The sequence below is a fragment of the Centropristis striata genome, chromosome 13, assembly GCF_030273125.1.
Source record: "Centropristis striata isolate RG_2023a ecotype Rhode Island chromosome 13, C.striata_1.0, whole genome shotgun sequence".
Lineage (NCBI taxonomy): Eukaryota > Metazoa > Chordata > Actinopteri > Perciformes > Serranidae > Centropristis > Centropristis striata.
In genome coordinates this window covers 15,070,092-15,085,609 of record NC_081529.1, presented here as the reverse complement: position 1 = coordinate 15,085,609, position 15,518 = coordinate 15,070,092, and the positions used below count along the sequence as shown (strand labels likewise).

The following is a 15,518-nucleotide window of genomic DNA, read 5'->3' as shown; positions in this document are numbered from 1 at the left end:
AGTAAATATATGTTTCAGTACCTCACTGTACCAATGTACTGTAGTATTGTAATGGAGGGTTGGTCTGTTTGTAGGCCTAGTATTCCATGTATATTTTTTTGCAACATGCATTTAGCCTACAGTGAACAATGAACATTTATTTCTCAAGCTTCATGTCCTGAGCAATGTGTTGTCTATTCTTCTATGTAGTGTTTAGTGACTCCTCAGTAGTGTTTTTAATTTTGATTGACTCGGGCACAATTTGACAACATAGTTCAGTTTTGAGCACAGATTGGACTGTTTTGAGGTGAAAGTTTGGTTTTGCAAGAAGAGTCTGAGGTTTTGTGAATGTAGCTTGAAAATTGGGTTTTGTGTTCACAGTTTAAAGAAAAGGAGAGCAGCTTCAAGAAATGTGTCTTAGCAATCGAGAAAAACTGTAACACTGAACATAAGATGTTACAGTTTTTCACAACCGCTATGACCCGTTTGTCAGAACCTTAAAAACTTTTTCAAAACTGTTAACGCACATCACACCTGATACACACACTTTTCCAAACAGTTAATTTCATGCTCAAAATCACACAGTGTAACTAAACACAAACACACACTTCCAAAATACAATACAGTTTTTCACAACCGCTATGACCCGTTGTTCAATACTTTAAACGCTTTTTCAAAACTCTTCACACAGTTACCACAACATCAGCCTGTGTGGACGAAACAATTAACACAATTCTGCTTCTTTTGACACAAAATACACACATTTTACACACTTAAAATTAGTTTTAACTCCTTTTACACACACGCTCAATCAAGACCAAAACAGTAGATGTTACAGTTTTTCACAACCGCTATGACCCGTTGTTCAATACTTTTAACGCTTTTTCAAAACTCTTCACACAGTTACCACAACATCAGCCTGTGTGGACGATACAATTAACACAATTCTGCTTCTTTTGACACAAAATACACACATTTTACACATTTAAAATTAGTTTTAACTCCTTTTACACACAAGCTCAATCAAGACCAAAACAGTAGATGTTAACTGGTGAATTTTCAATTGTTTTCACACGGTTTGTCAAAACAGAAAACCTCATGTTCAAAACTAATGGATTGAAGATTACATTGATCACAGCTTCTGCTCCTTTTTCTTTTTGTCTATTTCTATGTCTACAATACAGTAATGAATGACAGCTGATTTTTTTCCCTCTTTACTGTAAGTCATTTTCATTTGCAATACAGTAAAGTGTTTACTGCAAATCCTGTCATTTACTGTATTCTTCTTTCATAAACATTCTGCAAAGCTGCTCTGACACGGCTCGTTCACTTTTTGTACTGAGTGTTGTACAAAAAAATTCATGGCCAACAAATGAAAAATGAAGAACATCATCACAAACATTGTCTCTATGGAGTCTTGGGCTATTTTGTCCATTTTTTGAATCATTTTCATATGTTTTTCATGTCTTTGTAAGTCATTTTGTGTCTTTTTTAGTCCTTCAGTCCAACATAAAATGTGATTTTTAATCTTTTTTTACTTTCAAAACACTATAATGCTCAATAAAGAATTTTACAGTAAATGTTGCAAATGTGAACAAAGGTCGCAAATACAACATATACGTAAGAGGGTTCCATCCAGTTCTATAATTTTATACTAAATATATTTGAGCTTGTCTCCAGATTTACTTGGTATATCATCATCAAACTGAAACTGGCCTCATGGAGTTTACAGCCAGAACTTTAGAGGTAAATTTACAGTAGGGCTCCACGCTGCTTTGTTTTCTAGTCTGGATGATGAAGAAGTCATGATTTGGAGCTTTTGGTGACTCCAGAGGGTGAATTTACATGTATGATCAATACAATAATCTGTTGATTGTAAAAGAAAAAGGAAAAAAGTCGATTTGACACATGCAAAGTGATTGAGTTTGTGTTATTCCATCAGTTGTCAGTGTTTTTTATGACATTGTGCTGTGACTGGCTAAATGTTTCTGTTGAAGACAACGTGTGTCAATGTTTTGGTAGATTTGGTCAACTGTGTTAGTGTATTATTGTATTTTGGAAGTGTGTGTCTGTGTTTAGTTACACTGGGTGATTTTGACCATGAAATTAACTGTTTGGGGAATTGTGTGTATCAGGTGTGATGTGCGTTAACAGTTTTGAAAAAGTTTTTAAGGTTCTGACAAATGGGTCATAGCGGTTGTGAAAAACTGTAACTGGTGAATTTTCAATTGTTTTCACACAGTTTGTCAAAACAGAAAACCTCATGTTCAAAACTAATAGATTGAAGATTACATTGATCACAGCTTCTGCTCCTTTTTCTTTTTGTGTATTTGACAATACAGTAGTGAATGACAGCGGATTTTTTTTTACCTCTTTACTCTACTGTAAGTCATTTTCATTTGCAATACAGTAAAGTGTTTACTGCAAATCCTGTCATTTACTGTGGGGCGGCTGTGGCTCAGTTGGTAGAGTTGGTTGGCCCCCAACCGAAGGGTTGATCCCTGACCGTCGCAGCTACATGTGGAAGTATCCTTGAGCAAGATATTGAACCCCAAATTGCTCCCGATGCTGTGTTCATCTGTGTGTGAATGAATTCCCAATGGTGGCAGGTGGCACCGTTTAGGGTAGCCTCTGCCACCAGTATGAATGTAAGGGTGAATGAGCGCAGTCTGTAGTGTAAAGCGCTTTGAGTGGTCGCAAGCGACTAGAAAAGCACTATATAAGTGCAGGTCCATTTACCATTTCTTCTTTATAAACATTCTGCAAAGCTGCGTGTGTGTGAGTGTTGTACAAAAAAGGGACAAAATTCTCAGCCAACAAATGAAAAATGAAGAACATCATCACAAACATTGTCTCTAACAAGTCTTGGGCTATTTTGTCCATTTTTTAATCATTTTCATGTCTTTTCATGTCTTTGTAAGTCATTTTGTGTCTTTTTTAGTCCTTCAGTCCAACATACTGTAAAATGTGATTTTGAATCTTTTTTTTACTTTCAAAACACTATCATGCTCAATAAAGAATTTTACAGTAAATGTTGGAAATGTGAACAAAGGTCGCAAATCTAACATATAAGAGGGTTCCATCCAGTTCTATCATTTGATACTAAATATATTTGAGCTTGTCTCCAGTTTTACTTGGTATATCATCATCAAACTGAAACTGGCCTCATGGAGTTTACAGCCAGAACTTTAGAGGTAAATTTACAGTAGGGCTCCACGCTGCTTTGTTTTCTAGTCTGGATGATGAAGATGTCATGCTTTGGAGCTTTTGGAGACTCCAGAGGGTTAATTTACATGTATGATCAATACAATAATCTGTTGATTGTAAAAGAAAAAGGAAAAAAGTTGATTTGACACATGCAAAGTGATTGAGTTTGTGTTCTTGCATCAGTTGTCAGTGTTTTTTATGACACTGTGCTGTGACTGACTAAATGTTTGTGTCGAAACAACTTGTGTCAGTGTTTTGGTAGATTTGGTGAATTGTGTTAGTGTATTATTGTATTTTGGAAGTTACAGTTTTTCACAACCGCTATGACCCGTTGTTCAATACTTTTACCGCTTTTTCAAAACTCTTCACACAGTTACCACAACATCAGCCTGTGTGGACGATACAATTAACACAATTCTTCTTCTTTTGACACAAAATACACACATTTTACACATTTAAAATTAGTTTTAACTCCTTTTACACACAAGCTCAATCAAGACCAAAACAGTAGATGTTAACTGGTGAATTTTCAATTGTTTTCACACAGTTTGTCAAAACAGAAAACCTCATGTTCAAAACTAATGGATTGAAGATTACATTGATCACAGCTTCTGCTCCTTTTTCTTTTTGTGTATTTGACAATACAGTAATGAATGACAGCTGATTTTTTCCCCTCTTTACTCTACTGTAAGTCATTTTCATTTGCAATACAGTAAAGTGTTTACTGCAAATCCTGTCATTTACTATCTTCTTCTTTCATACGTAAACATTCTGCAAAGCTGCTCTGACACGGCTCGTTCACTTTCTGTACTGAGTGTTGTACAAAAAAGGACCAAAATTCATGGCCAACAAATGAAAAATGAAGAACATCATCACAAACATTGTCTCTATGGAGGCTATTTTGTCCATTTTTGAATCATTTTCATGTCTTTTCATGTCTTTGTAAGTCATTTTGTGTCTTTTTTAGTCATTCAGTCCAACATAAAATGTGATTTTGAATCTTTTTTTACTTTCAAAACACTATCATGCTCAATAAAGAATTTTACAGTAAATGTTGCAAATGTGAACAAAGGTCGCAAATACAACATATACGTAAGAGGGTTCCATCCAGTTCTATCATTTTATACTAAATATATTTGAGCTTGTCTCCAGTTTTACTTGGTATATCATCATCAAACTGAAACTGGCCTCATGGAGTTTACAGCCAGAACTTTAGAGGTAAATTTACAGTAGGGCTCCACGCTGCTTTGTTTTCTAGTCTGGATGATGAAGAAGTCATGCTTTGGAGCTTTTGGAGACTCCAGAGGGTTAATTTACATGTATGATCAATACAATAATCTGTTGATTGTAAAAGAAAAAGGAAAAAAAGTAGATAAGAAACATGCAAAGTGATTCGGTTTGTGTTCTTCCATCAGTTGTCAGTGTTTTTTATGACACGGTGCTGTGACTGACTAAATGTTTCTGTTGGAAGACAACGTGTGTCAGTGTTTTGGTAGATTTGGTGAACTGTGTTAGTGTATTATTGTATTTTGGAAGTGTGTGTCTGTGTTTAGTTACACTGGGTGATTTTGACCATGAAATTAACTGTTTGGGGGATTGTGTGTATCAGGTGTGATGTGCGTTAACAGTTTTGAAAAAGTTTTTAAGGTTCTGACAAATGGGTCATAGCGGTTGTGAAAAACTGTAATACACTAACACAGTTCACCAAATCTACCAAAACACTGACACACGTTGTCTTCAACAGAAACATTTAGTCAGTCACAGCACAGTGTCATAAAAAACACTGACAACTGATGGAATAACACAAACTCAATCACTTTGCATGTGTCAAATCGACTTTTTTCCTTTTTCTTTTACAATCAACAGATTATTGTATTGATCATACATGTAAATTAACCCTCTGGAGTCTCCAAAAGCTCCAAATCATGACTTCTTCATCATCCAGACTAGAAAACAAAGCAGCGTGGAGCCCTACTGTAAATTTACCTCTAAAGTTCTGGCTGTAAACTCCATGAGGCCAGTTTCAGTTTGATGATGATATACCAAGTAAAACTGGAGACAAGCTCAAATATATTTAGTATAAAATGATAGAACTGGATGGAACCCTCTTATATGTTATATTTGCAACCTTTGTTCACATTTGCAACATTTACAATTCTTTATTGAGCATGATAGTGTTTTGAAAGGAAAAAAAAGATTCAAAATCACATTTTATGTTGGACTGAAGGACTATAAAAGACACAAAATGACCAAAAAAAGACACAAAATGACCAAAAAGACACAAAATTACTTACAAAGACATGAAAAGGATTCAAAAATAGACAAAATAGCCCAAGACTCCAGATAATGTTTGTGATGATGTTCTTCATTTTTCATTTGTTGGCCAAGAATTTTGTCTCTTTTTTGTACAACACTAAGTACAGAAAGTGACCGAGCCATGTCAGAGCAGCTTTGCAGAATGTTTACATATGAAAGAAGAAGATAGTGAATGACAGGATTTGCAGTTAACACTTTACTGTATTGCAAATGAAAATGACTTACAGTAAAGTAAAGAGGGGAAAAAATTAGCTGTCATTCATTACTGTATTGTCAAATAGACAAAAAGAAAAAGGAGCAGAAGCTGTGATCAATGTGTCGTGTAATTTACTGGTCCAAGTTGTAGGTCAAATAGCTCATAAATTAGTTTTTAAAGGAGTCCAATTGGAAAAAATTACTTCTCTATCTTTAACAGTTATTCAAAAGCCCAGTTGGAAAAACAGCTCAAAAAAACTCTCTAACAGGTCTCAAAAATCTTCAAGCAGGAGTCCAAGATGTTGTGACACACTTTATTATCGATAAAAAGTGGAGAGAACAAATATAATACACACAAGGTGCAGTCCATAAGCTCTCTAACTCGAAATGACACTTACATGAGGTTTTATAGAGAAATCACACACATCTGTCCATCCCATCATAAATATTTATTATGACCTTTCCTCCAATAAAATTTGTTGATTCTTTAGATTTCTCCTCCTAGGGGCTGCTCCAAATCCGCCCCCCCCCCCTAGGTGCAGGTGGCATTACCTCATCCCCTGGCAGAGAGACATCAATATGTTTAGGGGTTGAAAATATTACTATGATTTAAAGTCATTCATTGGTTCCCATAGGGCCTTTCTATGCTTTATTTACTATGATTTAAAATTATCCGTTGGTTCCCACAGAGTCTTTCTATATTCTTATTTCTTACTCATCTCTGTCTGTCATACACAGCCTTTTCTATTTTTCATTTCTCACTCAGAGTCTTTATTATTTAGCCCTAGTTACAGTTTTTCACAACCGCTATGACCCGTTTGTCAGAACCTTAAAAACTTTTTCAAAACTGTTAACGCACATCACACCTGATACACTCAATCCCCCAAACAGTTAATTTCATGGTCAAAATCACCCAGTGTAACTAAACACAGACACACACTTCCAAAATACAATAATACACTAACACAGTTCACCAAATCTACCAAAACACTGACACACGTTGTCTTCCAACAGAAACATTTAGTCAGTCACAGCACCGTGTCATAAAAAACACTGACAACTGATGGAATAACACAAACCGAATCACTTTGCATGTTTCTTATCTACTTTTTTTCCTTTTTCTTTTACAATCAACAGATTATTGTATTGATCATACATGTAAATTAACCCTCTGGAGTCTCCAAAAGCTCCAAAGCATGACTTCTTCATCATCCAGACTAGAAAAAAAAGCAGCGTGGAGCCCTACTGTAAATTTACCTCTAAAGTTCTGGCTGTAAACTCCATGAGGCCAGTTTCAGTTTGATGATGATATACCAAGTAAATCTGGAGACAAGCTCAAATATATTTAGTATAAAATGATAGAACTGGATGGAACCCTCTTACGTATATGTTGTATTTGCGACCTTTGTTCACATTTGCAACATTTACTGTAAAATTCTTTATTGAGCATGATAGTGTTTTGAAAGTAAAAAAAGATTCAAAATCACATTTTATGTTGGACTGAATGACTAAAAAAGACACAAAATGACTTACAAAGACATGAAAAGACATGAAAATGATTCAAAAATGGACAAAATAGCCTCCATAGAGACAATGTTTGTGATGATGTTCTTCATTTTTCATTTGTTGGCCATGAATTTTGGTCCTTTTTTGTACAACACTCAGTACAGAAAGTGAACGAGCCGTGTCAGAGCAGCTTTGCAGAATGTTTACGTATGAAAGAAGAAGATAGTGAGTGACAGGATTTGCAGTAAACACTTTACTGTATTGCAAATTAAAATGACTTACAGTAGAGTAAAGAGGTAAACAAAAATCAGCTGTCATTCATTACTGTATTGCCAAATAGACAAAAAGAAAAAGGAGCAGAAGCTGTGATCAATGTAATCTTCAATTCATTAGTTTTGAACATGAGGTTTTCTGTTTTGACAAACCGTGTGAAAACAATTGAAAATTCACCAGTTAACATGTACTGTTTTGGTCTTGATTGAGCTTGTGTGTAAAAGGAGTTAAAACTAATTTTAAATGTGTAAAATGTGTGTATTTTGTGTCAAAAGAAGAAGAATTGTGTTAATTGTATCGCCCACACAGGCTGATGTTGTGGTAACTGTGTGAAGAGTTTTGAAAAAGCGGTAAAAGTATTGAACAACGGGTCATAGCGGTTGTGAAAAACTGTAATGCTGCTTCTTGCCCAGCTGGGTAACCTTGCTTCTTATCAGCTCTCCAGGACCAACACTTAAATGAACATCTCTGGCGAAAGATCACAGGTGTTTTTCTGGCACAAACTTAACATTCTTATCCAGGCCTTATTTTACTTCTCCTCTCTTCCAGTACTCAGTTAAATCTCTGCAGCATTTTGATTATACATATAACATCATATAGATCACTCAGGGTTACATTATTTAATCACACTTTGTCATACAAATAGCTACATAGTCCCTCTAGAGACCCTCATAAAGAGATACTAGCTAACTCTCACCACATTATTTACTCTACAAATGTAATCTACAATCCATTAGTTTTGAACATGAGGTTTTCTGGTTTAACAAACCGTGTGAAAACAATTGAAAATTCACCAGTTAACATCTACTGTTTTGGTCTTGATTGAGCTTGTGTGTAAAAGGAGTTAAAACTAATTTTAAATGTGTAAAATGTGTGTATTTTGTGTCAAAACAAGAAGAATTGTGTTAATTGTATCGTCCACACAGGCTGATGTTGTGGTAACTGTGTGAAGAGTTTTGAAAAAGCGTTAAAAGTATTGAACAAAGGGTCATAGCGGTTGTAAAAAACTGTAATGTTGGACTTTGTTGTAAGCTAATGCTAGACCGCTAGTGCTGGCTAGGGTTGCCAACCGTCCCTTGAAAAACGGAATTGTCCCGTATTTAGAAACAAAAGCACCCGTCCCGTATTGAGGTGAAAAGGGACGCACTTTGTCCCGTATTATTGTGACAGTCAAAAAATATTCAGTAAATATTTAGTACACCTTTGAGCAGCAATGTGTCTAGTACCCCTCCGAGAAAAAAACAGAAAAGGATGCAAAAATACTGAAGAATGGGTAAAAGGAAGCACCTGGGTGGAAAAAGTGCGTGATAACATATATAAAGCACACTGCACGTTGTGCCGGCGCTCTTTTTCCGTAGCCCATGGTGGCGGACTGATCTGAAACAACGTGCTTCCAGTACTGCGGTCACGCCATCTGCACTTTAAATTTTAGTGCGCAATTACATTGCACTTTACGGCCCGTTTGTCAGCTGCATGACTCCAAAATAGCCATTCAATTGTATTCATGCTGCTCCAATAAAATAAATACATCAATTTGTTATCAGCAACCTCCAGTGCATTCTTGAAGACCAGGTCCCCATGTGTTCATGACATGAATTTAATGCCTTTTTACTGAAACCAATTTGGAATTATGGAATGCTATAATCTTCCAAAATGGCCATTCAATTGCATACATGCTGCATTTTAAATTAAAATTAAAATTAAAATTAAAAACAAAAGGAGTGAATCAAATTGTTATCAGCAAACTCCACTACATCTTTGAAAAACAGGGCCTAATTGTTATTTTGTGTTAAAGTGAATTGCTGGATAATCATTTGTTTTCCATGTATTCATGTCACACAAAAATATGCATCTAATTCAATTCAGGTTCGAGTCAAATTGTTAAAAAAATCATTTTACTTACAAAAAAGGGGCTAAAAAATTTCACCACGCCAGGACGGGTGAAGGCAATCATGTCGGCCGGCCCTGCCAATGAAGTGTCCCTTATTTATTTTTCGGGGAGTTGGCAACCCTAGTGCTGGCCCGATAGCCCACTTCTGTTAGCCCGCTAGCCTGTATCAATCACATTGTATTTAAACAAATAAATGAACGATACACATTTTAGTTGGTCTCAAAGGCACCGAGTTGGTCTTGGTCTTGCTAGCCCGCCAGCGCTAACATGCTATCGATCGCCGGTAAACGTTAGCACGCTACCGAGTGCGGTACTGTGTGAGACAATTGGTAAACATCTGCAAAATCTTGAGCAGAAGTTGTCACTGATTACCTTGATTGGGTTAGGTACGATATAGCTCAATTGCAGTTGAAAGGGACATGACTTTGCAGGAGCAGGAAGAAATAACTGAACTGAAACAAAATCGTGGTCTAAAGCTGAGCTTTGCTAAACTACCTTTGGACAGTTTTTGGCTGACTGCTGCCAAGGAGTTCCCTATTCTGGCAAACAAAGCAATTTCAGCTCTTCTCCCTTTCTCCACAACCTATCTATGCGAGCTGGGCTACTATGATTACTTTAAAGACCAAGAAAAGAGAGAGACTCAGAGCTGTTGAGGAAGATCTTCGTGTTTGTCTTTCTTCAATTCCTGTAAGAATATCAGCTTTGTGGTCAACTCAACAGGTCCAGGTTTCACACTTAGTAAGTAAATTGAGACTAGATTTTTCATTATATTTCATGATATAGTTATTGTGACATGCCGTTTGGTGCTATGCCATGTGATTTTTCTAACGTAAAATATGTGCCGTGGCCGTGGCTCAAAAAAGGTTGGGAAACACTGTGCTATAGCATAACGTTAGCTTTTGACTTTCGTCAACTGCATTAACACTACAAACATAATAGAAGTGGTGTTCATTTGTGAAGATTATCCTACTGAACAAAGTGCTCAAGCATCAGAAACATGTGTTTGTGTAAGAGCAGTTCCTTCCAAAAATGCTAAGTCTCTGAAGAAAATGACGACGAACAAAAGAACTGAAAATCAGTCTCACATGACCAAAAGGCCGGAGGTAATTATAGGGTGAAGATGCAACTTAATGTAATTAACATAAAGGGATCAGACATTACATGACAGTGACAAAAGCCTCAAAGAAACAAAATAGAGTGTATTGAAAACAGAGCAAAACAGTCAAATACTATCATGCAAATTCACATTATAACTCCCTGTAGAGAAGTTGTCTGGTCACGTGTCTGTCAGAACAGGATTTAATTCTGTAAATGCTTAATGCTCTAAAGTATTAAGAATATAATATTATTTTCCACAGTTTTCCACAGAGCTTATTTTCTGCAATTATCCAAAATCAAATGCAAAAATCACATAGGCGAATTCTCAATAGGCCGCATGGTGATGCATGATGATGCTACATCCAACTACAATAATACATAATTCCGTTTGCTTTCTATTCCATTGTGCAACACGTTGGGCCAATCCTTTAAATGTCTTTAAATGTTATTTCACTAAAACATTGACCTGATGGTGCTAAAGAAACAGTCAGTGGTCGTTAGCAGTCGGTAGCAGTCAGGGGATCACCAAAGGTAGGATTCATCACTTTGGAACTGGGGACCATGAGCATCTGCATTTAAATGCAATCTGTTCAATAGTCATTAAGACATTTCAGTCTGGATCAAAGTGGTGGACCAATTGAGATTCTAAGGGTACTTTTTTGGAAGCGGATGAGTGTTTTGGCTACGCCTACTAGTTAGTTCTCCTCAGCTTCTGTTCCCATACAGGTACTTCTGTAGCGGCTAACCAACGGAGTTCGAATGTGACATAAATAGTTCTGCAACACTTAAGTGATTATTCAACGAAAATTTTGACCGCAACGTCAGTGACGCGCCGCTGACAACAGACCGACACGGCCAAAGTCCACAGCAACAGTTGAGACATCAACATGGCAGGGAAAGGAGATGGTTTCTGTGTTACTGTTCGTCGTGTTTGGACGCCTGTTCTTGGAGACAAGAACCAGACAATGATGCGAGCCATTGATTGCATGACGCTGTTATGTTGTGGTTGTGTCAAGTTCTACTCACGTCATATCCCGCCTCAACTGTATCCAATCAGTCTCAACTAGTTAGTAGCGTACTACTTGAGGCAGGTACTTTCTGAGCCGCTAACCGGTGAAGTTGGGGGTATCCTATCTCCCAAGCCATAACCACAGCGGATCACTAGAGGGACATACCTAGAGCATCATCATCATCATCATCATCATCATCGTCATTTATTATAAAATCTAAATCTAAATGTAGTTGTCAAAATAAACTTATGGTTTTTCAACAAACCAATATTCAAAGCCATTGTAGGTGAAGGGTTCAAAGACGGGGCTGCAGGTCTCTTGAGCAAGGCAGGCCATCCTGTTGTCGTCACAACTGTCCTCTCTGCCCGGGCTAATGTACACCCCATCAGCAGAATGGATGGATGGGTCTTCATCAAAGTAGTTGTGGGGTCGCAGCAGGACCCCGCCCCCGTTGCCCACGGTTACTGTGTTGGGGATGTCCTCAGCATGGGGGATGTGGAGGAACCCGGCAGTCACCCAGGCAACCAGGTCCTAAGGAAAATGAAGATATGAGGAGGGATGAAGGAATCGTTCATTTCATTATTTTATGTTGTAGGGAAGTTTGAAAACCCTGCCCCCAACACACACCTCATTCTCAATGCTTTCGTTGTCTTCAATGTACTTGCTAAAGTCAACAGCTGGGTTCCACATGTCGTTCTGATTGTACAGACTGCCACAGCTCTGCTCCAAGTCCTTCTGCTTAGTGATGGCGACCTTATACCTGAGGAAGGGAGATTCCAGGGAGATGAAAGGATGAGAAGATGATGAGGAGACACTGTTTAGACACAGAAGCTACGGTCATGATGGAACACTTTTACTCACCTGGCCCAGGACATTGCCCTCTCTTCGGCCTGGCTCTCTGGAAGATGGTCCCCGGCGAAGCTGAACACTTGCAGCCTGTAGGAGCGCTGGTGTCCCCATCGGTTGGTCTTGTCGCTGGCGATGTGAAGGTAGCGAGGAGTCTTGGTGTCATGACGCAGAGCTGCCTCCTGTGTGACACCAAATATAGGACAATTTTTAGATCATTTTGCTAGAGGTGACAAATTACACTTTTTCCCAAGTTATTTTCAAATCTCTCACTTTTTAAATGCACCACAATCCCTGTCACTTCTAACCCTGTAATGCTGGAGAGTGCAGACCAAGCGTCAACCTCTGGGGCAGGGAGCAGGGAGGCAAACCAGGAAGTGCCTTAGGCATTCTACCAAAATTCCAGCAGGGGGGCGCAAATGGCGGCTGCAGAAGCATTTGGTGCATCCATTTCAATACAAAATGAGAATAACTTCTCACTTGCTGTATTACCTCAGACATTTTTTTTGGACAACACTATGGTCTCAATTGCTTGTAAAAAATCTTCTTCAAAACAATATGATGTTTACAGTGTAACTAATGGCCCCATTTAGAAGAAAATAGATTGACAGGTCATTAACAAGCTATGCCTTCATCAGGAGAGAAGCAGAACAATGCATATCCATGGCAACGTATCAATAAAGTAATATAATAAAGTAGTATATATATCTATTATTTCAACGTTTTGTTCAGTAAAAATGTCTTGTTCAGCGTTTGGTTGGACTAACAGACATTTCAAGGAGTCGCTGTTTTTCTTAGGTAAGTACATTATAATACAAGTACATTTTGTTTTAGATTTTTGCTAGCCAAAATGAAGATCCCAGTTAATGCTCCAGTTAATGCTAACATGAATTAGCAGCGGCTTCTCTCAGTCAGGCTGAGGTGTAGAGAGACGTCAAGTCAGTGTTGCAGATCCCTCTCGCTCCTCCACAGTCCAAATATGGTCTGCTCCCCGTTTCCAAAACAAGATGGCGACGCGTGTAACGCTTAACTCGATGCCTCAAATGGGCCACAAGCCAATGGGTGATGTAACGGTCACTACGTCCATTATTTATACAGTCTATGGTCATTACATACAAACATTGTTGATTTAAACAGCTGTCTATGCAGATTATGCTTCATTTAGTCGTGCAATTTCCAGTTTTTATAGTTTGATCTGCTGTATGTCAGTGGTACAGAATGTAAACACATTAAACTGATCAGAATGGACCTGTCTTGTCAAAAATGTAGACAAAAATGTTTTTGTTTTTAATTCATCTCTAACAATGACTTAAGTTCTGACTGAGTTGGTTGGCCATACCTCAGCTTGCAGCTATGTCGCAATAGCTGTCACTGTAACAGTGTTAAAAAGTTAAGTACACCTGCTCAGTTTGAAGTTGTTTCTCCACCACCTGAGGGATCATGGCAATGCGTTCAGGCATCCAGGGCAGTGAGACATTCACATACTCCATGTCTTTGGTCTGGAAGAAATTCTTCACTCCTAGAAAGGGGACATATTCAGTTGACTAATGTTATTCATTCAATCGAATTGTTAATAATTATATTCTGACATGCTCAGAGTTCTCAAGATTCCTACTACACTCACCTAAAACATCAAGATCCACTTTGAAGTTGATAAAGTGAGTGTGGACATTTCCAGTGACATTTTCTGCAACTTGGTGTCCAAATGGAAAACTGCCATTCACTGCAAAAGAAGAGCTGATATAGCCGGTGGCATGCACCTTAGCCTCCACTGAGCCGCTCTGGTAGAAAATGAAATCCCACATGTAGTCATAGTTTCCTATAGCTGTGATCGTCCTGAATACTAAGGCGCTATTTGCTAGTCCTCCATAACTGTTGTAGACAATCTCTGAGAAGTGCCTCCGTAAAGGATTGCCCATGTTGTGCTCAAAGACACAAATTGAGTTCTTGAGTTGCCTTGGAAGTCCAGTGTCCAGGAAATGGAAAGTGTCTATGAAGGTGGCTGAATACGGACAGTCGACCCCCCTGACCAACTCATAAGCACATCGACCAATGCCCATGCTGCCATCGAGGAACTTGGTGAGCATCAAAATTGGGGTCACGGACCCGTAGACTGACATGGCCTCTTGAACGCTGAGTTCATAGATGATCCTCTCTCCTCTGAAACGGACATCAAAAACTCTCATGCCTCTAAGTGGGCTCAGACCAAAGGCAAAGCTCCAGTCAAGGTAAACGATGTGATTGTTCTTCACACTGAATCGCTTGCCTTGCACATAAACTTGCTGGGGTCCAATGCCTGTGGGTTTCTCTTTGGGTTTAAGTGAGGCATAATTTGGCACAGGTTTGTAGATAACTTTACTCACATTTCCTGCCTCATATTGCTGCTTCAGTTCCTTTATACTATCAAAATACTGGCCATTATAAAGCACTTTAATCACACGCCAGGTAAAAATAGTGATGCTTTTGTGGTCCAAGAAGATCTCAAAACCCACCGGGTGGATGAAGAAGCCCTCCTCATTTCGACAGAGTGAAATCCAGGACTGTCTTTCCCCTGACTTGACTCCTCTGGGCATGCTATCGTAGTAAACAAGGGATGCAGATACGTCAATACCAAAACTGTCAATCATCAGTTTAGTGACCGGCTTAAGTACATGTTGCAGAAACAATTCCATACCAATGCGTTCCCCAACATGTACTGGACGTGCAGTGAAAGGGATGTCCCTTTTATATCTTTCCATGGTGACATCGTGATGGTAGGTCGGGTTGGGGAGAGGGCCCACTACATATTCCTTTATGGTTTTCTTTGTGCCATGATAAACCACAGCAGTTGCTTCTCTTACTGGTTTTGGCCCATTGGTATCCAGATACTGCAAAACATCTTGTTTTTTTGGCAGTGAGAGCTCGATCATATAGAGATAGTCAACTGAAGAAGGTGAAGCTGGTTCGATTGAGATGCGCATCCCTGGGATCTTGGTCATGTAGTCACTCACCTGTCGAAACTCCTCCACTGAGAGGTCAGCAAAGACGGTGCTGCGCTCATTATGCACCACAGCTCGGACTGGCTTTACTTGTTGAGCTGGGCAATCCGGAGTGCGTTCGGTGTTAAGCCATATCAGGACACAGTTACCTATCAAGGAGGCAACAAGTACAATAACGAGAAGACCTTTTAGGATGTTAAAAATGGTTTGAGAGACCAT

At 38.5% G+C, this 15,518-nt stretch overlaps 1 protein-coding gene across 1 annotated transcript; it reads right to left on the bottom strand.

Annotated features, from left to right (window-relative positions):
* Positions 1 to 11,557: 11,557 nt before the first annotated feature.
* Positions 11,558 to 15,518, bottom strand: LOC131983460 (membrane primary amine oxidase-like). The gene is made up of 5 exons (XM_059348171.1): positions 13,946 to 15,518; positions 13,722 to 13,840; positions 12,337 to 12,503; positions 12,103 to 12,235; positions 11,558 to 12,006 (listed from the first exon to the last, which is right to left on the bottom strand). Exons 1-5 carry the CDS (start codon positions 15,516 to 15,518, stop codon positions 11,722 to 11,724), a joined length of 2,277 nt encoding a protein of 758 aa, XP_059204154.1. The 3' UTR covers positions 11,558 to 11,721.